The sequence below is a fragment of the Armigeres subalbatus genome, chromosome 1 (genome assembly GCF_024139115.2).
Source record: "Armigeres subalbatus isolate Guangzhou_Male chromosome 1, GZ_Asu_2, whole genome shotgun sequence".
NCBI lineage: Eukaryota > Metazoa > Arthropoda > Insecta > Diptera > Culicidae > Armigeres > Armigeres subalbatus.
The window spans coordinates 68,294,002-68,319,568 of NC_085139.1; the positions used below are offsets into that span (position 1 = coordinate 68,294,002).

Genomic DNA, 25,567 nt, shown 5'->3' on the forward strand with positions numbered 1-25,567 from the left:
GTCCACTTCCCAGTCATCAAAGCGATTCCGTTTGATATTGGCGTGGAAAATTCAATTCGACTTCAACGATGACGGCGACGGGATTGCTCGAGTTGCTCCATCGCTCGGTATCATAACAACATCACAAACTGCTAACCAACCGATTCCGGGAGTAGCGATTCGTTCGTCCTCCTGGCCCTCATATTCATAGACGACGACAACTGGCGCTGGAAGTTGTGAGAATGTGTTCGTGTGTGTATGTGTTCTTGGAGGGACGTGATATCACTGTTTTGCCTCCTTTCCGGTTGATAGCAGCCGTGTACGATAATCGGTTCGTACCGCACCATGCATGCGCGTGAGGAAGTCAACCAGTCGGTCTCGATGGCAGCGGGGACGGACGGAGACGAGACGACCGGCGAGTATTTATTTCAGCTAAATTTATTTATTCGAACATATACAAACATAAATATTTGCATCGTTCTGCTTCTTGTTCGAGTTGTTCAACTCGTAGCCGGCGAGCTTTTCAGATTCGGCTTGAAAGCAATATTCCTCTCGCCTTTGAGGTGAGGGTAGCAAAAGTGAAAAACTGTATCGCATTTCAGCTGTATTACTGGACGCGTCTCCATGTTTTGCGTTTCGTTGGAAAATGTCTGCTACTTATTTTGATACATCATTTGGAATCAAAAGAAACTTTTGTTACATATGAATCACTTCATTTGGAGATATACAAACAACGATCTAAGTAACGAGAAGCGCTTGAATACCGTTTCTCGTGGACTATCAATAGATCAAAAACTGCCCGCAATGACGGAATAATCTAAAAAGTCATCGATTAGTGAAAACTTGTGGCTTGTTTTCGGATTTTGCGAAAACCAACCATCCTTTATTGGTTCGAAAAACAGAGTTTCCCGAGTTTCGCCGCCTAATTAAACTTGCTTTTAATTTAATTGCCAGACATCAAAGGACTGCCTCCGTTGGTGTTTTCATTTTTATCGCCCTGCTCGGCTAGCCGAACCAGCGATCGTCTATCCTTTATAGCCAATCGCCTAATTACCCTTCAACGACGTCAAGCCCCCTATCGTGCCACAGCCAGCCCTCTGGTGACCATCCCGACAATTCTTCCTTCAATTAGAAACTCGCCGGGCGATGATGTCGGTTCCTTTTATCAGTTCCTCTTCCCAACCAATTACCGCACTTCTGTCGCTCGTAACCCAAACCACATCAATCGATCCAATTTGTAATAGAAGAAAATCGGAAAACTCCAGCATCCCCCCCACCCGTCAGTCAAAATGTCACCTACCTGGCACTGTTGGGGACCGTGCCGTGTCGGCGAGGCGGTTTTGGGCCTTGGCTTTTTCACCACCGTGGTGGGTAGTCCGTTGATGATGGTGGTGGAGGCGACGTTCGACCCGCTACCGCTGCAGCTGCTGCTGTTTCCGCTGCCACTACTACTACTGCTACTGCTGCAACTGCTGGTGCTATCACTTCGGGTGCTGTGACCCACGGGGCCGTTGGTTGTACTGTTGCTGGTATGGTTGTTGGCACTGTTGACCGCCGCTGCCACTGCTGCACTGGCTGCGGTGGATTTGGGGGAACTATTACTACTACTGTTGCTACTGATGGCGCTGGAGATGCTGCTACTACTACTGCTGCTGCTGCTGCCGTTACTACTGCTCGGCGAGGTGGATCCCGTTACCAGCGAGACCGTCGTCGGGATGCAGCTGTTCAGTTTTTCCGATTTGGAAACTGGAAGGAGAAGACAAAATGAAACATGATAAATCAATCTGAGTAGATTCAAAATTGAAAATATTTTCAATAATATATTAAACAAGACATCTTTTCGCACCGAAGTGTGCACCGAAAGGATACGTGAATCTTTTTAATCTCGTAAGCATATAATCATTGATTAATTTTTTTTTGAAAATTATTCGAAGGTGAGTGCCCCATATTAGTAGAATTTTTTAACAGAAAGTATAAACGCTACTACCAAAAGCTAAAAAAAAAACAAATTTGTTAGATCCGAATGTTCAAGCAAGAAACCTACCGGAAGCTTCAGCTAGAGGCAGACAAGCCTCCACCACAGACATAACACATTGAACATTCACTCATCAAACTCATCGTCATTCAAACCCTAACGCAATTTGTTGATTTCAGTTAGTTGGGCAAATCACGAACCAGATGGCGGTTGTGAGCAAACGTCTAGAGTAAGTCCGATGCGAGCGTCATGAGTGATCGATTGGATAATTAATTATTATTTAAATCGACCAGTAAATCATTGAACAATGGAAAATTTACGAGTATGTCTGTTTGTCTGTGCTTCCACGAAACAAACAAAAACGCATCTGAATAAATGTTATATACGCATGCTGCTGAAAAACCGACTGACAGAAGCTAACAAAGCTGGTTTTTTAGCTGGACAATTGTTTTAGAAGCTTTAAAAGCTTCTTCCAGTGCAATGGTTGCAAAAGAGACTTCCTACAGAACTTGGAAAAGTCCAGAAGCTGGAGAAGCATCTTCTAGAAGACGTAATCGTATTGGCCAAAATACAAAAAAAATAAGACAGGAGCTAGAATTTTTTTTTAGAGTGATTTCAGAAGCTAGAAAAGCTTCGGCCAGTATTTGGAAAATATTTTTCTAACAGCTAGAGAAGCTTCCGCCAAAGCTGAAAAATCTAAAGCCAAAAGCAGGAAAAGCCTTCTCCAGGAGCTGGAAAAGCTTCCGCCAAATCTGAAAAATCTTAAGCCTAAAGCAGGAAAAGTTTCCTCCAGAAGCTGGAAAAGCTTCCTCCAGAAGCTGGAAAAGCTTCCTCCAGAAGCTGGAAAAGCTTCCTCCAGAAGCTGGAAAGCTTCCTCCAGAAGCTGGAAAAGCTTCCTCCAGAAGCTGGAAAAGCTTCCTCCAGAAGCTGGAAAAGCTTCCTCCAGAAGCTGGAAAAGCTTCCTCCAGAAGCTGGAAAAGCCTCCAGAAGCCTCCAGAAGCTGGTGCCTCCAGAAGCTGGAAAAGCCTCCAGAAGCTGGAAAAGCCTCCCAGAAGCTGGAAAAGCTTCCTCCAGAAGCTAAAGAAGCTTCCTCTAGAAGCTGGAAAAGCTTCCTCCAGAAGCTGGCAAAGCTTCCTCCAAAAGCTAGGAAAGCTTCCTCCAGAAGCTGGAAAAGCGTCCAGAAGCTGGTGCTTCCAGAAGCTGGAAAAGCTTCCTCCAGAAGCTGGTGCCTCCAGCTGGTGCCTCCAGAAGCTGGAAGCCTCCAGCTAGCTCCAGAAGCTGGTGCTCCAGAAGCTGGTGCCTCCAGAAGCTGGTGCCTCCAGAAGCTGGAAGCTCCTCCAGAAGCTGGTGCCTCCAGAAGCTGGAAAAGCCTCCAGAGCTGGTGCCTCCAGCTGGTGCCTCCAGAAGCTGGTGCCTCCAGAAGCTGGTGCCTCCAGAAGCTGGTGCCTCCAGAAGCTGGAAAAGCTTCCTCTGGAAGCTGGAAAAGCTTCCTCTGGAAGCTGGAAAAGCTTCCTCTGGAAGCTGGAAAAGCTTCCTCTGGAAGCTGGAAAAGCTTCCTCCAGAAGCTGGCTTCCTCCAGAGCTGGGTGCCTCCAGAAGCTGTGCCTCCAGAAGCTGGCCTCCAGAAGCTGGAAAGCCTCCAGAAGCTGGTGCCTCCAGAAGCTGCCTCCAGAAGCTGGTGCCTCCAGAAGCTGGAAAAGCCTCCAGAAGCTGGTGCCTCCAGAGCTGGAAAGCCTCCAGAAGCTGGAAAGCTTCCTCCAGAAGCTGGAAAGCTTCCTCCAGAAGCTGGTGCCTCCAGAAGCTGGAAAAGCCTCCAGAAGCTGGAAAAGCTTCCTCCAGAAGCTGGAAGTGCCTCCAGAAGCTGGTGCTTCCTCCAGAAGCTGGAAAAGCCTCCAGAAGCTGGAAAAGCTTCCTCCAGAAGCTGGAAAAGCTTCCTCCAGAAGCTGGTGCTTCCTCCAGAAGCTGGAAAAGCCTCCAGAAGCTGGTGCCTCCAGAAGCTGGAAAAGCTTCCTCCAGAAGCTGGTGCTTCCTCCAGAAGCTGGTGCTTCCTCCAGAAGCTGGAAAGCCTCCAGAAGCTGGTGCCTCCAGAAGCTGGAAGCCTCCAGAAGCTGGAAAAGCCTCCAGAGCTGGTGCCTCCAGAAGCTGGTGCCTCCAGCCTCCAGAAGCTGGTGCCTCCAGAAGCTGGAAGCCTCCAGCTGGTGCTCCAGAAGCTGGAAAAGCTTCCTCCAGAAGCTGGAAAAGCTTCCTCCAGAAGGTGGAAGCTGCCTCCAGAAGCTGGGCTTCCTCCAGAGCTGGAAAAGCCTCCAGAAGCTGGTGCCTCCAGAAGCTGGAAAAGCCTCCAGAAGCTGGAAAAGCTGGTGCCTCCAGAAGCTGGAAAGCTTCCTCCAGAAGCTGGTGCTTCCTCCAGAAGCTGGAAGAAGCTTCCTCCAGAAGCTGGAAAAGCCTCCAGAAGCTGGTGCCTCCAGAAGCTGGAAAGCTTCCTCCAGCTGGAAAAGCTTCCTCCAGAGCTGGAAAGCTTCCTCCAGAAGCTGGAAAAGCTTCCTCCAGAAGCTGGAAAGCCTCCAGCTGGTGCCTCCAGAAGCTGGTGCCTCCAGAAGCTGGAAAGCCTCCAGAAGCTGGAAAAGCTTCCTCCAGAAGCTGGTGCCTCCAGCTTCCTCCAGAAGCTGGAAAAGCTTCCTCCAGAAGCTGGAAAAGCTTCCTCCAGAAGCTGGTGCCTCCAGAAGCTGGTGCCTCCAGAAGCTGGTGCTTCCTCCAGAAGCTGGAAAACTTCCTCCAGAAGCTGGAAAAGCTTCCTCCAGAAGCTGGAAAAGCTTCCTCCAGAAGCTGGAAAAGCTTCCTCCAGAAGCTGGTGCTTCCTCCAGAAGCTGGAAAAAGCTTCCTCCAGAAGCTGGAAAGCTTCCTCCAGAAGCTGGAAAAGCCTCCAGAAGCTGGAAGAAGCTCCTCCAGAAGCTGGTGCTTCCTCCAGAAGCTGGAAAAGCCTCCAGAGCTGGAAAAGCTTCCTCCAGAAGCTGGTGCCTCCAGGCTGGAGCCTCCAGAAGCTGGTGCCTCCAGAAGCTGGAAAAGCTTCTCCAGAAGCTGGAAAAGCCTCCAGAAGCTGGAAGCTCCAGAAGCTGGTGCCTCCAGAAGCTGGACTCCAGAAGCTGGGCCTCCAGAGCTGGGTGCCTCCAGAAGCCTCCAGAGCTGGAAAGCTTCCTCCAGAAGCTGGTGCCTCCAGAAGCTGGAAAGCCTCCAGAAGCTGTAGAAGCTTCCTCCAGAAGATGTATAAACTTCCTCCAGAAGCTGGAAAGGCTTCCTCTAGAAGCTGGAAAAGCTTCTCTTCCAGAAGCTGGAAAATCTTACTCCAGAAGCTGGAAAAGCTTCCTCCAGAAGCTGGGCTTCCTCCAGAAGCTGGAAAGCTTCCTCCAGAAGCTGGAAAAGCCTCCTCCAGAAGCTGGTGCTTCCTCCAGAAGCTGGAAAAGCTTCCTCCAGAAGCTGGTGCCTCCAGAGCTGGTGCCTCCAGAAGCTGGGAGCTTCCTCCAGAAGCTGGAGCTTCCTCCAGAAGCTGGAAAAGCTTCCTCCAGAAGCTGGAAGCTTCCTCCAGAAGCTGGAAAAGCTTCCTCCAGAAGCTGGAAAAGCCTCCAGAAGCTGGAAGCTTCCTCCAGAAGCTGGAAAGCTTCCTCCAGAAGCTGGAAAGCTTCCTCCAGAAGCTGGGCTTCCTCCAGAAGCTGGAAAAGCTTCCTCCAGAAGCTGGTGCCTCCAGAAGCTGGTGCCTCCAGAGCTGGAAAAGCTTCCTCCAGAAGCTGGAAAGCTTCCTCCAGAGCTGGAAAAGCTTCCTCAGAAGCTGGAAAAGCTTCCTCTGGAAGCTGGAAAAGCTTCCTCTGGAAGCTGGAAAAGCCTCCAGAAGCTGGAAAAGCCTCCTCTGGAAGCTGGAAAAGCCTCCAGAAGCTGGTGCTTCCTCCAGAAGCTGGAAAAGCCTCCAGAGCTGGAGCTCCAGAAGCTGGAAAAGCTCCAGCTGGCCTCCAGAAGCTGGAAAAGCTTCCTCCAGAAGCTGGAAAACTTCCTCCAGAAGCTGGAAAAGCTTCCTCCAGAAGCTGGAAAAGCTTCCTCCAGAAGCTGGTGCCTCCAGAAGCTGGAAGCTGCTCCAGAAGCTGGAAAAGCTTCCTCCAGAAGCTGGAAAAGCCTCTCCAGAAGCTGGAAAAGCTTCCTCCAGAAGCTGGAAAAGCTTCCTCCAGAAGCTGGAAAAGCTTCCTCCAGAAGCTGGAAAAGCTTCCTCCAGAAGCTGGAAAAGCTTCCTCCAGAAGCTGGAAAAGCTTCCTCCAGAAGCTTCCTCCAGAACCTAGAAAAGCTTCCTCCAGAAGCGGCAAAAACTTCCTCCAGAAGCGGCAAAAACTTCCTCCAGAAGCTGGTGCCTCCAGAAGCTGGAAAGCCTCCAGAAGCTGGAAAAGCCTCCAGAAGCTGGAAGCCTCCAGAGCTGCCTCCAGAAGCTGGTGCTTCCTCCAGAAGCTGGAAAAGCTTCCTCCAGAAGCTGGAAAAGCTTCCTCCAGAAGCTGGAAAAGCCTCCAGAAGCTGGTCCAGAAGCTGGAAAGCCTCCAGAAGCTGGAAAAGCCTCCAGAAGCTGGTGCCTCCAGAAGCTGGAAAAGCTTCCACCAGAAGCTAGGAAAGCTTCCTCCAGAAGTTGAGAAAACTTCTTACAGAAGTTGGAAAAGCTTCCTCCAGAAGCTGGAAAAGCTTCCTCCAGAAGCTGGAAAAGCTTCCTCCAGAAGCTGGAAAAGCTTCCTCCAGAAGCTGGAAAAGCTTCCCCCAAAAGCTGGAAAAGCTTACTCTAAAACCTGGAAAAGCTTCCTACAAAACCTGGAAACGCTTCTTATGATTCTTTAAAGCTCTTTCAAAAGCAAGAGAGAAGCTGAAACTTTTCCAAAAGCGCAGCAGATTCTGCAGAAAAACTTTATCCAAAAATTCCATAAAAGAAGCCAGAAATATTTGGATAAGTGGGGATTCATCTATTTCAGAAACAATTTCCTTATTTTATTGATTTCTTTCGAAAAGCTAACAAATTAATTGCATTCAGAGCTGCATTAGTTTTTATCTCGAACCGCGTGCAACCCTGCAACTATATTTCACTTTCTTCCAAACACAATTTAATTACAAACTTGTATGCTATCCATTTGAGACACAATTTCTAGCAAGTAGCTGCCATCGTAGACACAGCTGCCTGCAGACCAAACCAAAAACCAAAGGCACCGGATTAAGATAAGAATTTAAATGGAAATCTTTCTGTCTAATTCCCTAAATCCGTTGCTGCAATTTTTGGCTCCCTTCAGTGAACTGCTTCCAAAACTTGTTGCCTGAAGGACGAACGGTGGTATTTTCATAAAATCTCGGTGCTCTCACCATTCCCATATCATCGTCTCGGAAAAGTATGGTCAAGTCGCCCGAACACCGAAGCACTGAAACATACACTGAACTGAACTCCGAATGAAACCCGGTCATCCGGATTACCGTCATCGATTTACCGAGAAAGCGGAATGGGAATGTTGTTTTTCCGACCATCCCAGAGTACCAATCGCACACAAACGCCGACGACGGAAGAGGGCACATGAGGGTACAGATAGTATAGTGGTACAGCCGCCGGTGGAAGTTTACTCGATTCGGACAAACAGGAACTCGCTTCCCAACATTAAGTCAAACACAGGAGAAAGGGACCGGAAGAACCGAATCATCAAACAAAGTGAAATTTTCTAATCCCCCCTGTTTGGCATAGATTTTGGACGGTTGGATGAATCCATAAGGGCGCTTAGAATTCAGATCCATGGCCCTGGTTTAGTGGTGGCCTTTGCCAGTATTTCGGTAGATAGTGGAGTCACTGCGATGAGAGGCACTTGTCGAAAGAGGCCAAATCTGCTTTGATCTTCGGATTTAGATTTTATTGGCAAATATGACTTTTATTGCTGTTAACAGACAGTGATTTCATGTACGAAGAATGTTCGAACTACGCTCCTTGCTTTTCTTTCGTAATGAAAGTTTATTATCTTAATTATAAATATTTATTAGATATAATTATTGAAGCGTTTCGCATTACATGAAATATGAAAAAAAAAAACAGAAATAATGGAAAAAATTTAACGTTGCAGTTGTATAACAAATATAACACTGAGGAAAAGTCCATTTCTAGCTTATCATTAAAATGTAAGAATATTGAAAATAAGCTTTTCCAGTTCCTTGAAGATGTGTTTCCAGCTTCTGGAGAAAGCTTGCTCAGATTCAGAGAAGGACTTTCTCAGCTTCTGAAGGATGCTTTTACAACTTCTGATTAAAACTTCAAATGTTTATGATCGAAGCATTTCCAGCTTCTTCTTGTTTTATTGGTATTGCATCCCTCACTGTGGCATTGTCGCCTTGCAGCTTAGTGTTATTTAAACTTCCACATTTCTTAACTGCAAGGTTTCTATGCCAAGTTACCGTTTTTGCATTTGTAAATCATGAGGCTAACTCTATGATACTTCTTATGCCTAGGGAAGTCGAGAAAATCTTCATCCCGAACATTTTCTAGACCGGACCAGGAACCGAGCCCATCCACCCTCAGCTTGGTCTTGCTTTGTAGCCGCACATATTACCGCATGGCTTTGAAAGGTCCCAGCTTTATGAAGATTTTTCTGCTTCTGGTCCAAACATCTTCAGGGGTCTGGGTCATTTGACATAAAGTCATTTGGCATAACGCCGTTTGGCATAAGGTCATTTGGCACAAAGGCCATTTGACATAATGGTCATTTGGCATAAAAGACATTTGGCATAATTTTGAACTGCAAGAAAAGTGTGGGTTATTTGGCATAATTCCGAACTGTTAAAGAGAAAGGGATATTCCATGTATTGCTTAGCGTAGATAAAGTAGGTCGAGGCTGTTTTCTGATAAATTTGAACTGATGGTAGATAGGGTAGAAAACCATTTGGGCGGCACCCCCTATTCCCGTCAGCAGCGTTCGTTACTCGAACGCATTAAAACCGAATCACTTGTTTTATGGTACATGGTTAGTTTCTGTCGATATCTAGTGATGTACAAACATCCAAGTCATTTGGTTGGAACGCGGCCGAGCTATTAACGTTGCGGACGGCAAAGGGGGGTGCTGCCCAAATGGTCCCGCTCCCTATTTTCCGGAAGAACGAAATAACAAAACCGGTAGAATTCCGAGGGAGGGATCACATCCATCATTGACTTATTCCGGAAACATGCCTACTTTTAAAGTAGGGATTACTTTCACCATTGCATTACTTCAATTCGGGCATGTGCGAAACCCGGCAAGCCCCTAACTTTAAATATATTTTATTTATATTATTTTAGCTCTCTTTTTTTTTCTTTACTTTACTGTGAAAAGCTTTCCTACTTTTTCTGTTTTCAGTTGTCTATGGCGTTTAAAACTGTTATGTATTTTTTTACGGAATATGGCCCATAATGGTTTCTTCCCATCTCAGGGAAAGATTTCTACTGATTCAAACAGTCACTCGTTAAATTACTTAATATTGGGAAAGATACTTCTAAGTATTTATTCCTGCATACGGTAGTATGACTCGTTCTTTTCATCAAACTCTAATTATGCCCATCTGACTATTAGGCACTTCTTTTGTTTTCAACGCCTTATTCGATGTTCTTCGCTCTCATCAACGCCAGGAATAAGCTTTCCTACTAAAGTATGTGTATCATGCGAAGAAAGGAATCCAATTTTCAGTGTAGCCATTCATTCCAGCCATAAAATAGCAGTTGAATAGTTTCTAAACTTTGCTTACATGTTTGAACCGGAATTAGCTTCGAAACTATTCTTACATGTTTCTGCCTTCATTATAATCCAAACGCCCTCTTTATCTCCTACTTTCCATCGTTTTTCACGTCATAGGGTTGAATCATTTCAATGAATCCGACACGTGGTGGTTGACGAGGGTCGGTTCCGGGTAGACAAAGGCCCATGCCGTAAACGTTGGCGGGATCGGGCAGGGAACGGGATCGAAAATCATAGGTCAAACTGACCGAAGATCCAGTGGAGCTGGCTGCCAGCACAGCACTCAGTGCACAAAGCGTTCAAAGTCCACTCGGTTCGTCCGGCCATGAATTTGGTGTCCACTTAGGCATGAAAATTTTATCCCACCCGGAATGGACACTGTGAAAATTGGCTGCCACTCGATTGAGCGTTGCGATGCACAACCATTGCACAATAATTTTGTACTGTGTCGTAGCAACGCAAGCGGGTGGTATCGGTGCCAGACTGAAGCGTTCGCCCGTTTCCGGAAAACCGAGATACACACATCGCCACATACACACTAACAAGCGGCATTGTGGAGTCCGTCCGTCTCTCCGGTGTGCCATTTTCAATCTGGTCAGTCTATTTGCTGTTAAGTCAGGAGCATTGATTTTACTACACAATGGATAATTTTGCCACTGGGATTCGTTTGTATAATTTTCTAAACTGGGTAAATAAATACTAAGCCTGAGCGAACATGGCGGAACGAGCAATATGGTCGGTCAGGTCATGGCGTTGAAGGGTGGTGCAGATTTTGATTTCAAATTGAGAAACAACTGTACGTGAAACAAAACAATCTTTGTGAGAATATGTTCAATAATTTGGGAATAACATGACGCAATGCTTCTATTAACTGTTATCCTTTATCTATTTTAGCAAGCTGAGGTGTATTGCAGAACAGGAAATATGAACACGAGAAAATTAGTATCGAAACAAAACAAGCGGAAAAGCCTTTACCCATGCTCTCATAGATTTGTTTTATTTATGTGATCTAAAAATTTTACTCTCATTAAATTCCCCTACCAAAATATGAATATGTATGAACAGATGTGTATTTTATTTTCTTTTAAAAAAGACTTCTTCAGTCGTGAGTAGATCTCAAATATGTTATGATTTTCGCTAGGCATACAAAGCCTTCTTAGCTTTTCGGAAGAAAACTTTCAATCTATTTGCAGTTTTGATCGCTTATCGATTTTCACCGCATAACTCGTTGATTTCCTTGAATCCAGCTTCTCATTATTCTTAACTTTCTGAACTTAAAAGGGTCAATAATCAATACACGACTGACAGTTGTTTCAATGTTCCAGAAATTTAGAAATTTAGGACACGTGGAAATGCACATCATTCCCACTGCTGATACTGCTTGCGCTCCTACACACTCCAACAAATCCGAGCTTCAATTAGCTTTTCACTTGAATATCCGCAGCACAAAATGTTGTCTTCATCGTCGTCCTCCAATCTCGGCTCCATGAATATTACCGAAAGCCGTAAAAAGCAACAATCGTGGCGGAAATCCCGACCGACTGGTGCGGGTGGCTCACAGCCGGAAGCAGAATCCAGAGTCAGAAAGGGAAGCATATCCATCGATCGATATGCTCTGTGGCATTGGGTAGTTGGCAAGTAAGTCTGGTCCAGTGACCGCCGCGCGCCTGAGCTCTCTGCACACATTACCAGAAGTATAACATAAATTTATTGAAATAATTCTGCATATCAGTGTGCTTTATCTCAGGCTTGTGGAACGTTCGGAACGACCGTCGTACTTTCCCGGCCGCACAAACATAAATACATTAGAGTATAGAGTACTTGTCTATGGTTGGATGAGGCTGAAATCGCCCGGCAGGGTGGTTCCACAGGTTGTGCAACTCCGCCCTATCCACCCCATTCATGGTTGGGAAACGATGAATTTTTCCACATTTGTGCTTTGTTTGTACTCTGGAGCTTTCTCTCTCGTTGTCTCTAGCTCGATTTCTCGTGCCACTAAAGGTTAGTTTAAAGCTTATTTATGTGCTATGCATATGAGCTTTGATATTTTATTAGCCGGGGCTCTGTTTTTCTCATTTTAATGGAAATGCAGTGGAGTGCACGTTGGAAAACGCAAAACGGAAATGGAATATTCTGAAAATGGAATTTCTTGTTATTTAATGCGTCGGAGTTTGCCGAACAGAGCGAAGTTCTGTACATACGTTGGTAGGTTATTATACATAATTGTAAAAAAATCCGACATACGTTTTGATTCAAATTCCAAACATGACCCATATTCCGAACATTGGTATTTTAGCGTCCTAAAACTAAAATCTCTGTCGATACTGAAGAAAAAGATCACAAATCTATTCAATGTACTTCTGCTGCGATGGCTCTACATTCCAACTACAACATGGCCTGCTTTACATCTTAGCCAAGAATATTTCCCACCCGCAAACATCCTGGGCCAGACTGAGAATCGAACTCACCATCTCCGAAATGACAATCGTACGCCTTCTCTCGCAAGGCCAGCCGGTGACCACACATGAACTCAATATTCTATGAAAAGAATGACACGAATAAAGTTCAAATATTCATCAAATATCCAGTCAAAATGGTACGCCGATTGGGTCTAGGAACTACCACAACTTTTTTATCATTTATTATGTTTGTTTGAAATAAAGAAGTAAAAGAACCCAACCAATGACCAAAATGTAACCTGGCAATAGGTTAAAGGTGATATCGGGAAATTGTCCAGGAAAGAATATTTTCAAATTGACCATTTGCACCACTCGCACTTAGAGCATGTACACCCAAAAAAACGGGGTAGTGTCGTTTGGTCGAAACTCATTCGGATGAATGCCACTAGGCCGAACAAACTATTAGGTCGAAACCCATCTGGCCGAAAGTCATTTGGCCGAACGGATCATCCGTCCGAATAGGGTATTTGGCCAAAAAAGTCATTTGGTCGAATAGGACATCCGGTCAAACAGGACGTTTGGTCGAATGGGACATTTGGCCTAACAGATTATTTGGCTGAATAGCTCATTTGGCCGAATAGGACATTTGAAAAGTGAGAAATGAGTGATAAGTGTGATAAGTGTGATAAGTGATAAGTGTGTGTCTAACGTCTCACTACTTATGTTCCACTTCTCACTTTTTACAGTGAGAAGTGAGAAATAATGAGTGAGAAGTGAAACGTCGCACTTCTCACTCCTCATTTCTCACTTTTACAGCAGAAGGTGAGAAATGAGGAGTGAGTGTGAGACATAAAATGACACATTTGGCTGAATGACCTATTAGGCCTAGTGGTGGGTCTGGGTCATTTGGCATAACACCATTTGGCATAATGTAATTTGGCATAAAGGCTATTTGGCATAATGGTCATTTGGCATAACGGACATTTGGCATAATTTCTAACTGTGAAAGCGAAAGGGATATTTCATGTAATGTTTGGCGTAAATAAAGTAGGTCAAAGCTGATTTCTGATAAATTTAGACTGATGGTAGACATTTCCAGAAGAACGAAATAACAAAACGGCAGAATTACTTCCGAGAGAAGGATCACATCCATCATCGACTTATTCCGGCCACATGCCTACTTTTAAAGTACGGATTACATCCACCATTGCTTTAATCCGGGCATGCGCCTTAAGACCGGATCAAATTCACCATTGCCTTAATCCGGGCAAGCGCCTTACTTTAAAAACTCAAGCAACACACTTGTCGTAGACGAGTTACTAAAACCAATCAAGTCACATATGAGTTATTGCAACCAAATCAATCTGAATTGTGCTACTCGGGGAAGAGATCACATCTACCATTGATTTATTCCCGACAAGCGCCTACTTTTAAAGAAGGAGTCACATCTACCATTGCCATAATCCGGACAGGGTTTGCTTTTAAAGAAGGGGTTTCATCCACCATTGCTTCAATCCGGACAAGCGCCTACTTTTAAAGAACAAATCAAATCCTCCATTGCCATAATCCATGCAAGCGCCTACTTTTAAAGAAGGGATCACATCCTCCATTGCCATAATCCATTCAAGCGCCTACTTTTAAAGAAGGGATCGCATCCACCATGGCCTTAATTCGGGCATGCGCCTACTTTTAAATAAGTTATCACTTCCACCATTGCCTCAATCCGGGCAAGCGCCTTCATTTAAAGAAGGAATCACATCCACCATTACCATAATCCGTACAAGCGCCTACTTTTGAAGAAGGAATCACATCATATATTGCCATAATCCATGCAAGCGCCTACCCTAAAAGAAGGGATCGCATCCACCATGACCGGGAAAGCACCTACGTTTAAAGAAGGTATCAAATCGCCTACTTTTAAAGAGGGGATTACATCCACCACTGCTCTAATCCGGACATGCGCCTACTTTTGCATTGCATTGCAAATGCATTCTTTCCACGAGAGGATAATGTCTTTTTAATATTGTTATCGACGGGTGTTATATTTACTATTCCGGGGTGTTTCCCGCACGACTCAGTCACCATTTAGCGAACGCAAAGAAAAATTATGCCAAAAGACCCTCACTTTTGACGTTGGTTGCAATTATGCCAAATACCGTTATCTATGCTAAATGGCCTTTATGCCAAATGACCTTATGGCAAATGGCGTTATGCCAAATGACTTTATGCCAAATGGCACGCTCCCCTAGTGACCTATTCGTCCAAACGACCTATTCGGTAAAATGTCCTATTTGGCCAACTGACCTTTTGGGCCAAATTACCTTTTCGGCCAAATGACCTATTCGGGCAAATGATTGATTCGGCCAAATGACCTTTCCGGCCAAATTACCCTTTCGGCCAAAAGACCTATTCGGCCAAAATACCTAATCGGCCAAATTACTTATTCAGTCAAACGACTTATTCGGCCAAATGATCTATTAGGCTATACGGCTCTTTTGGCCTAATGGTCTGGTCGGCTAAATGGTATATTCGGCCAAACAACTTTCGGCCTAGTGGCCTTCGGCCAAATTGCTTGCAGCTGAACTGTATTCGGCCAAACAGCCTTTCCCCCAAAAAACAAATCTTTCAATTATTGCTTAAGATCTGGTCATACACAATTCTGCGAGGTTTAAATACAATGAATGTAAGTCTGTAGGTCTCCAGTAGCCTTGTGAGCAAAAGCGTAGGATTGCCAATCCGGAGATGACGAGTTCGATTCTCGGTCTGGTCTAGGATGTTTTCGGGTTGGAAACATTCTCGACACCCTGGGCATAGTGTATCCATTGTACTTGCCACACAAGATACAAACTCATGCAATGGCGGGTATAGAAAAGCTTTCAATTAATAACTGAGGAAATGCTAATTGAATACTAAGTTGAAAAGTTAGGCCAAGTTCCAGTTGGAATGTAGAGCCATGGAGAAGAAGAAGAAGTTTTTAAGCAGATACTTTATTAACCGTTTAAGGGCCAGAATGTTCTAAACGGTATTACCCAGTAAATTTGTATTGTTTTTTTTTTGTTTTAGTAATTAATAACTGAGAAAGCTTCAAGCTTGGACATGCATTTAACCATATCCATAACATATTCCTGAATATCAAGAAACATGGTCAGATAGTTTTGGGATATCCTGCCCTGGGTCACCCAAACCGTCCATGAGTCCAGAACTTGTGATCTACAATCACGACACAAGCCTTTTTTACTATTTCTTGTCCATCTATGTTCATAACAAATTCGTAAAAATCAAGAGACACGGTAAGATGGTTTTGACACCCACGACACTAGTTTTTGTGACACTGGTATTCCAGAAGACCAGGGGACATGGTAGGATGGTTTTTTGATATCCTGGGTTATCCAAACCGTCCTTGAGTTCGAAACTTGCAATCTACAACCACGTCACTAGCTTTTTTCGTGACTCCAGGCTTGGATATGTATTTAACCAAATCCATCACACATTCCTCAAAGTCAAGGGTAATGATAAGATGGCTTTGGTCCTTGTCCTTGTCCATTGTCCATCCAAACCTCTATCAGGTGTCCAGAGCCTATGATCTACAGACACGACACTAGCTTTTTTTTACCATTCCAAGTTTGAATGAACTAAGCAGCCTCTAGGATAAAGTGACCAGATGTCCTGGATTCAGTCTACTTGCCCCGCATTACCGAGCGTCACGGAAAACGTCCCGCATTCCATGATGAACATGTAAACTCTGAAAATCTATGAAATCCTTAGTAAATGGGATGTCTAGAAAATTTGTAACAGATTCGAATAATCAGAGGAAATAGAACCTTCCGAAAACATTCTGAAGTATCAACCAAACGTAAGCTAATTTGTCAGTCCCTGGATAACGAAGGAATCTTAGGTATCTAAAGCAAATGCGATAATCTGAAGGAATGTGGCAATATTATGGATTTGTTAGGATCTGAATTAGCTCCAGTACAAGGTCGGAACCTTGTGGTGTTGCCCTACTCGAAGCTTTCGAGGTGGCAGATCTAATTCCTCTAAACGATGGTTCGCTCTCCTTTTTTGATGGCCATTCAGCCACCGCTATCGACGTGACCACCAACAGCCGACCCTTTCATTCCATGTTAAATTGGGAGGTTGCTTCCAACCTCTGTGCGAGCAACTATTTTCAAATTTAGATCACTTCCAACGTCTCTCCTCCTACCACTTCTAAAAGGCCGTGATGGCGTTATGATGCCCCGACTGAGAGTCTTCTGATAGCAGCACTCAACGTGCGTTGGAGCAATCTACCCCGCTTACGCTTCCAACTTCATTCAAGATTGCTTTCGATGGTCTATCAATCTCTCAGTTATCGGTCAGGGCACAAAGCCATTCGTTGGTGGTTGGACGAATCGCGTCGTGCTGTTAAAGCTAGAAGAGAAGCCGAGAAGGTAAGTGCAATTGAAAACTACAAACAAAAACACTATGAGTGTCGAACGGTCATCCAAGATGCCAAAAAGAACCAGTTGCAGAACTTCCGTGACTCCATCAATTTCACCGCCACCGCCAAACTATGGGAGAAGTCAATGCGCTAAGTGGCAAGCTTAGATCTTCCCCCATCCACATCGATTCGCAAGACCGTACTATTTCCGATCCGTCGGATGTGGCCAATGCACTCGGGAATATTTTGCATTACTCACATCACTAAGAGGCTCATAGCCAGAGCATAAAATATTCATCTTCATGAAGCAACTTTGGTCCAAATTTTGACAAACATCGCATGAATATTCAAAACATAGAATGACATAGTCAGACGACTACTCCACGAACTCATTTATTCGACTGTCACTGAATGTGTTTACTATGTGCAGAAAAAAACATAATTAGCATCGTTTATGTTGATGTTTACCGCTGAAAGTGCCTCGCGGATGAAAATCGGATTCAGTTCTGTGTGATAAATCACCTTACTCATTTGAAACGTATTCAGATTTCAGATAATTTATCAATTTGTAAAATGTGCATAAATATTCAATGACTAATATTCAACTGAATATTGACTGTCCAGAGCCGACTATGAATGTGTCGGAAGTGAACTGACAAATGAAGAAAAATGGACTTCACTAAAAATTTTCGATTATTTTACACTCTGCTCATAGCCACTCTGACGCTGCGGATCTTTCGAGTATCTCCGGACTTGCTAAGTTCCCCAACCGACGAGCCCTTTTCGTTCGCCGAGCTACCCTTCGCTCTTCCAGAAGCAAGGGGAAGTCTTCTGATCCGAATGGAATAGGGTTTTCAATGCTGAAAAACCTTCCCCCTACCGCGTAAATAGTATTCTTCGATCTGGTAAATCAAGTCTGGACCAATAAAACCCCGATAAATCCCAACGAGTAAGCCGATACCTAAATACAGTACTTCTCCCGCGACGCCGCTGATTACCGGCGGCGTGAAAAGCTTGAGTCTGACGGACGGTCTGTTTCTGGTTGCCATGAATGGGGTCGTCAATGGCCTCCCCAAGAACATCTACATCTTCGTCTACGTGGACGACATGCTGCTTGTCGCAGTCGAATACACTCCGGTGGGGCTCGTCGGTCGGCTTAACCATGTCGGCCGGAAAAAGCGTCCGCGGGCATGTGTGAAATTTATCCCAAGATTAATGGGCAGCCGATCCCATACCGGAAACTCGTTAAGGTCCTCGGAGTTTCCGTCGTCCGAGGACTGACCTTCGTTCCTCATTTCCAAGCGGTCAAAGTCGGCTACAAATCAAGGATGAATTTTGTTAAAACTTCATCAAGACCGCGTAGGACGAACAACAGGGCCACTCGGTATCGTATCGGCCAAGCGCTTATTGACAGCAGACCACTACTGTACGGACTGGAACTGACTTGTGTAGCACGTTGTGAGCTTGTCAACATACTCTCCACAGTCTTCAATCAATACCTCCGCATAGCTTTCAAACTTCTTCCTTCCACACCCGCTGAGGCTGCCTGCGACGAAGCAGGTGTCTTCCCATTTTGCCATCGTGTGCAAGCGGCTATTCGCCTAAAAGCCGTCGCATACGTTTCCGCCACATCTGAAAACCATAGGAGCCCTCTCCTTGTTCAAGGGGATCGGATCATGCACACGATGGTCGCTTCAGCTATGGAATACCAACAAACCTACGAGATGCCTTAGCTGACGATACCGCTAGCCTATCTGTCCCCGTCTGCTTCCTCGAAGATGAAGGACTGTGTCGCCCGATCTAGATCCAGCTTGGACTTTGCGGGTACGAAAGCTGACGCTTTTTCCGATTTTTTTCCGCTTTTGTTTTTAAATGCGATCTGAATATTGTCATCATTTAACTGAAGATCTGATCAGTTTATTGCGGAAACCCTCCGCTCCGAATAGCTTTTTGCGGAAGTCCTTCGCTCTAAAAAGTTTCCCCTTTTCGTTCGGTTTTATGGATCGATGTAATGCGCTAAGATTTTATGTCGACACAGGACCGTTTTCCACCTTTTGATGATTCTGGATCTTCTTCTTCTTCTTCTTCTTATTGATATTACATCTCCACACTGGGACAAAGCCGCCTCGCAGCTTAGTGTTCATTAAGCACTTCCACAGTTAATAACTGCTAGGTTTCTAAGCCAGGTTACCATTTTTGCATTCGTATATCATGAGGCTAGCACGATGATACTTTTATGCCCAAGGAAGTCAAGACAATTTCCAATCCGAAAATTGCCTAAACCGGCACCGGGAATCGAACCCAGCCACCCTCAGCATGGTCTTGCTTTGTAGCCGCGCGTCTTACCGCACGGCTAAGCAGGGCCCCGGTGAGGGATCTTATGCCGGCCGAACTTTTCCTACGTGGCTCGACCCGAACAACAATCATGGTCAACTTACAATTTTGAAGATGGAAGGCGTGGGTGGTCCATTACCGAACAGGCCATGCCTTCTTCGCAAGTTAAACGCTAACAACGCCATAAACCTGTCATAAGACGAGTTTATACAATCCCATTGAATTCCACCACTTAATTGTTAACGCCATAAACATATCTGTCATCTCCTCTGGAGAAGAAGGTGCTGATATGGAAATATGAAGGAAGAATACCTACATAAGGGCGGCTCAAATTGCTTTGCAGAATCTACCAGTCTAGAGGATACGATTTCTATCAACACAACTCACGACATTTCTATTAGCACGCTCACGAGTGACGGGTTTATTAAGCACGCTCACTAGAGTACACATCCCCGCCCAAATAATACTGAAATTCTTAGTTCATCAATAGACGAAAAATATAAACCAAGACGATCAGCTCGTATTAAAGCAAAGAAAGACCTAACACCATTGGCATTGGAAAAAGCATCAACGAACAGTTCTACACTGCTACCAGCAGCGGCATGTGGTGCCACCATATATGCCGCTATTAATCTACTTCGACATGGAACCAGTCCCCCCACAGCCTAGTTGTTCATTATTAAAGCCCGCCTTTCAAGTTTCAGCTGACCGACCATCCTCAGCGAAATCAGTAAATCCTGTCATACAGCAGCTCGCATCTCAAGCACTTCCACGTGAAAATACTACACTAGGAACCCGGTTTGCCATTCAGTGGAACATCAATGGTTTCAATAATAATTTGTCAGACATCGAACTACTCTGGCAGACCAACCCACCTATTGCTCTAGTATTACAGGAGGTCCACCGTACGTGCCACGAAAGAATGGACCGCTCACTTTCCGCAGATATCGCTGGACTTACAAACAATAACAATAATTCAACTAGACACCGACCTTCCGATAATCGCAGCTCGACTCTAAACTCGAATTCTCAATGATTCTCTAATGATCAATCTAATAAGTTCATCAGAGGCGAAATGCTGTCTGCTGTAGACATCTTCATGGTAAGTGCAGCTGTAGCAAATCCGTTTCCTATGGAATGTTAGTGATGATCCTATGGGCAGTGATCATCTCCCAATAACGATCTATCTCAATGATCAACCACCTACAACCTCTCGGCGTCCACGTTGGATTTATGACCAGGCGGACTGTGAAATCTTCCAAACACGAATTGATGCTTCAATCGACGTATTAAAGCTAGTCACTATTTCTCACTTGGTAGATATAGTGTCACTAGCTGCATTTCAAAAGTCCTAGAAAGGATGGCTTATCGCAGATTGATACGCTACCTCGAAGATGGAGAATATCTGAATCATCGCCAACACGCCTGCAGGCCTTGTCACGGAAAAGATACCTACTTTGCCACGCTTGGACAAGTTTTAGACGATGCTTTGACCGCGGGTAATCATATAGAAATAGCAACACTAGATCTTTCCAAAGCCTATAATCGCCCTTGGACGCCTGCTGTTCTTAACAATTATCAACATGGGGCCTTTCCGGAAATTTAATACATTTCCTCAAAAACTTCCTGACTGGTTGAACATTAAATGAAATTTTCAAGTACTCGTCGGCGATCACAAATCAAAAGTAAACGAAGAACAGACAGGAGTCCCGCAAGGAACAGTTTGCGGTAACATTGTTTTTAGTTGCAATGCACGGAGTATTGCGATCCCTACTGAAAGATATTTATATATTCGTTTACGCAGACGATATTGTTCTCATAGCTGTTGGAAAGCATTCAGTGGCAATTAGACGAAAACTATAGGCAGCAGTTAATGCTGGTAAAAAGTGGGCAGATTCGGTCGGCTTTAAGTTATCTGCCGAAAAAAGCGCCAGGTCTCATATATGTTCCAATAATCACCGTCCACCAAAAAAAGCCGTTACAGTTCACGGTATTTCCATACCTTTCAAAAAATCACTACAAATCCTCGGGGTACGAGTAGATCGCCAACTTTCTTTTAACCCTCATTGCGATGACGTGAGACAGGAGGGCCGTAAAAGACTAAATTTATTAAAAGTCCTTTCTGGAAAACATTCTACAAACTACCGCAATACGCTCTTAAAAGTGTCCCGGGCAACAATCGAGAGCAAACTCTTATATGGTTCCGAACTAACGTGCAAGTCTTCTGACAATATTACTGTCAAACTTGCCCCTGTATATAACAAGGCCATAAGAATCGCATCTGGAATTCTACCCTCGACTCCAGCAGAAGCAGCATGTGTTGAAGCGGGTGCCATGCCCTTCTATTACGTACTAGTAGCATCAATTGGAAGAAAACCCGAGTAGCACAATTCAAACCTATTTGGATGTAGTAACTAATATATGACTGGGTTTTGTCATACCTAAGTCACAATATCTCTTTTATGACAAGTGTGCTGCTTCCTCGAGAAAACTCGAAAATGCTGTACAGAAGTCTATATCCTCAGAGTGGCTAACAGACTTCTAAGAACGGTAGCCAATACATCGCACCCCCGGTGGCCGAGATTCATTGGGCAAGAGCAAGAAGTTGGCGTTCCCCTAACCCTATATTAAACCTCTCAATCAACAATAATTTCAAAGCAGGTGAGAACACTGCAGTACTTCGATCCAGTTTTGTGCGTCTTCTAGCAACGAAATACCAAAACCACACTCAACGTTATTCAGATGGTTCTAAACTTTATAATTTAGTTGGCATTGGCGTATCAGGCTCAAATCTCAACATATCACACCGTCTCAATTGCATATGCTCAGTATTCTCTGCAGAGGCCGCTGCATTTTTCCTAGCAGCATCCGAACGTTCCGAAGATCCAATTGTAATATTCACTGATTCCGCCAGCGTATTACTTGCACTCAATTCGTCATCACCTCGCCACCCATGGATGAAAGCAACCCAATCGATACTCGACTCGACTCCAACAATAATATCACCTTCGTCTGGATACCGCGACACTGTAATATCTCGGGAAACGAACACGCTGATCAACTTGCAAATGTAGGAAGATCAAACAGAGATGTCTTAACAAATGAAGTTCCAGGAACTGATGCTAAAAAATGGATTACCATACCGTACGTCTGGCGTGGTCACAGGCTTGGTTTGGCATTCATACGGAAAATCAAAGGAGAAACCATATCTAGGGAGCAGAAAATTCTATCCAGACTCCGCACCGGTCATACGAGATTATCGCATAATATGTAGGGAGACGGCGAATTCAAGAGAACATGCGAAAACTGCGGTATTCACAACTCTGTTGAACATTTTATATGCGAATGTCCAATACTTGACTACTCGCGAAAGCTCTTCAACATTGGTTCCATAAGAGACGCTCTAGAGAAAGATACTACCAGCGAGGTCACCACGCTATGTTTCCTGAAGGATGCAAATCTATTCAATAACATTTAAGAAACTGTGCTATCTGAAAGAACGCTACATTAAGACTACGAATAATACCCAGTAGGTAAGAATGTTTTCCTTCTTACTGGAGCGGGAATCGAAGCCTTGCCACAACATAATTATAGAAATCTGCTAACAGACATCTGGTAGTGTATGCACCGACTCGCTAAGGCCAAAACCCTTTCACTAGTCAGGGACTGCAATTAGGCAATACATCATGGGGTACTATCAAGAACACCTATACTTATGCTAATGCACAAGGCATTAAAAAACATACAACATCGACTTGTATTGGTAACCTTACCACCAGTCGATCGCAAGCCGTAACAGGCACCTTATGGTCTCTATCACCAACTACGTAGAGGGAGAGCACCCGGACAACAACCATCGCACATGGACCGTTACAACTTCTATATTTACGTACGGAGGTCTCCGCAGTGAACCCACGACTTGTCGGCTGCCGGGGTGAAATACATAAGTGTTCACGGCATCACAATAGTCTCAACTGCAGCTTTTGGTCTTGTTCAAGCCGCCACCTCCACCATCACTGCAGCTTTGACATAATCTGTTGAGCTGTTGTGTTCACTGCATTCCAAATATCCTCATGCCGGTAATTCAAATAGCATTTCTTGACGGCGAAATTTCCTCTTCTGTGTGGTTGTCCGGGGCTATGTCCATGTCGCTGACACGCAGTCATTTTTTTGCTCAACATCGAATCGCCAGCAAGAAAACATCACATGTTCCGCCTATACTACTGCATAGGCGTGCATTCTGGGCACTTCGCGGATTCTGTGAACCTGAATCTGGGAAATGAGAGAATGGACATATGGATAAAGAGCTGCCTTCTGCTCTCTAAGGTAGCGAAGAGACCATGGTTCAAAGGTTTGAACATGGGACGTGATTTAATTCGAACCATGTGTCGGCTAATGTTTAATCACTACTTGCTAAATGCACATATGTACATTTCAGAATGGACTTTCGGAAAGAAATCTCTGTGTCCGTGACGACTTTCAGGATATCGAGCTCGTCAAGTGGGGGTGCGTCGAGCATCGTGGAACCAGGTCTTAGTTGACTGAGACTATCCGGATCGGAGAAAAACAAATAAAACCCGTTAGGAAAGTGTTGGTAGGTCTTGACTTAGAATCTATGAACCTTATGTATTTGCATTTAGAAAAAAATGATATGAAAGTTCAATTCGTTGTGTGTACACTGTCTGTCATATGTCCCGTTTAAATGTCTTCTTCTTTTCGTTGTCAGACCAATGCCAAAAGTCATCATCAAAGCAAAGCAACAATATCGCAATCAATAACTTTGGAACCCTAAACCACTCCTTTTCTATTGTGTATTTGTAATGTCTAAACTCGAGTCAGCCACGAGTACGTCGGTTTCGCAAACTAACTATAGTTGTAACAAAAAATTACAAAAACCGCCATCGGGGGTGACAATGGGTCTGGGGGTGAGAATGGGTCAGCTCTCTTATACGCTTATCTGGAGGTCGTAGAGCAAAATCGTTCAAAAAGGTCTCTTATACTTTGGTCTTCTTGCCCTCAGATGTATTCAATATATTCTACAAGCATTTTAAGTAGTTGCAACAGTGACCAATTCTCACCCCCATTTGACCCATTGTCACCCCCGACGACGGAACTGTAAAAAAATGTAAAAAAAGTATCCGGCTCCGTAGCGCCAGATGAGCCTTCCAAATAGAAGGTAGATAAAAATATCACGAGATTTATTTTATTCGCTAAAAGCACATGAAAGCCATAAATCCTAGCTTCTATCCGAGTAGAAGAAGAAAGAATGAACAATCAGTTAGCTACTATTCGAGAGTCTAAAATCATCATCGCCAGCCGCGATCATTTCTGGCGGATGCGAATTTGATCAAATAGGGTAAATCACTACTTGGGCCTATGGACCCGATTCCCGGCTCACTGCACATAAAACTAAGGATTCATACTTTTTGGAAGCCGAAGGTTTAGATTTGATAATTTTTAAAAATTCTCCCATTTATTTCGCACAATACTCAATATTTTCCAACTATTTATTTCACTCCTAATTGGTCCAATTATAGGAAATAAAAATGTAGATTCCGAACGTTCGCTCTCTGTCGGTATACCACTGAGCCAAAGTGAATCTTTCCACTTTTACAAAACGGTATTTTCATATAAACACCTACCTGAAAATCGTCACAGTTCTCGATACAATCATTGCTTCAATCTGTTAATCACCATATAATAATTCTAAACTCGCGCACTTTAATCTTTTCTATTTGTTCGTTTCACTAGAACTAATATAAACATATTAGAATACATTTAAAAATGTATCCTCAAACTAAGCATATGCGGTATTTCGAAAAATTTCGTTTCAGGTGGTTCGAAACGAAATTCCGCGGAATTTCGCGGAATTTGAGCATGGCGAAATCTGAATTCTTGATTTCGTTTCGTTTCGTAAAATTACAAAAATTTCGCTAGAAAAAACTAGCTTATAACGAAATTTAACGGAATTCCGCGAAATTTCGAAACAAATTTAGACTTAAACCATTCTGTTTCGTACGGTCGTGTATTATAAAAAAAAATTGGCTGCGCCGCTGAACAAAATCATAGAGCAGTTTTCAAAAATTTATTCAATAAAAAAATCTTACTACGCCTACTACATAATCCTATTCTGAGTCGACAAATACGTATTTAGTTTTCTTCTATAAAACATCTTCGGTGTTTTGTTAGAAATGTCCAAAAGAAAACGAAAATTTCTTCAACTATTCTATCCCATTTTTTCCGACTCAATATTTAAGACGTCAGGCTCAGAATGTACATGTAATCAGATCAGTACAACTTTGTCAAAGAGGAAAATCGTGGCGTGAATTCCTGAAGCCTGAAGCATTTTTAGAGCGTCTCTTTTTATTAAAGGCTAACTTTTTCCAATATGTTGAAAGAATGGTGAGGAAAAAATTTTGCGTATTACACAGCAATTTGCATGTAGTTGTGCGTCGTTTCCATTGCTTCTTAGCAACCTCTTAGTCACATGACGACGTCCTACGTCACAGAGGTTGTTATTAATTTTTCTCCAAATTCCCCTCCTAGCGTCAACCTAGATCCTAAATTGACTGTAAAGGTGTAACCGGCTCATACGGTCCATAGCAGCTATTTCGTCGTATCTAGGAGTCACCAGTATTTTGTTATTTTAACAATAACAAGAAAAAATATTGCGTGGTAAGCATAGTTCTTTCATTATGGATAACGATTTATTGAAT

The 25,567-nt window shown here is 44.0% G+C and overlaps 1 protein-coding gene across 3 annotated transcripts in view; it reads right to left on the minus strand.

The window, feature by feature from the left end:
- Positions 1–25,567, minus strand: part of LOC134226633 (mucin-4) — an 817,146-nt gene that overhangs the window by 178,255 nt on the left and 613,324 nt on the right. For all 3 annotated transcript variants that reach the window (XM_062707522.1, XM_062707532.1, XM_062707541.1), the window contains one exon: positions 1,280–1,725. In XM_062707522.1, coding sequence (XP_062563506.1) covers positions 1,280–1,725 — 446 coding nt within the window. The remainder of the gene's footprint in view (positions 1–1,279; positions 1,726–25,567) is intronic.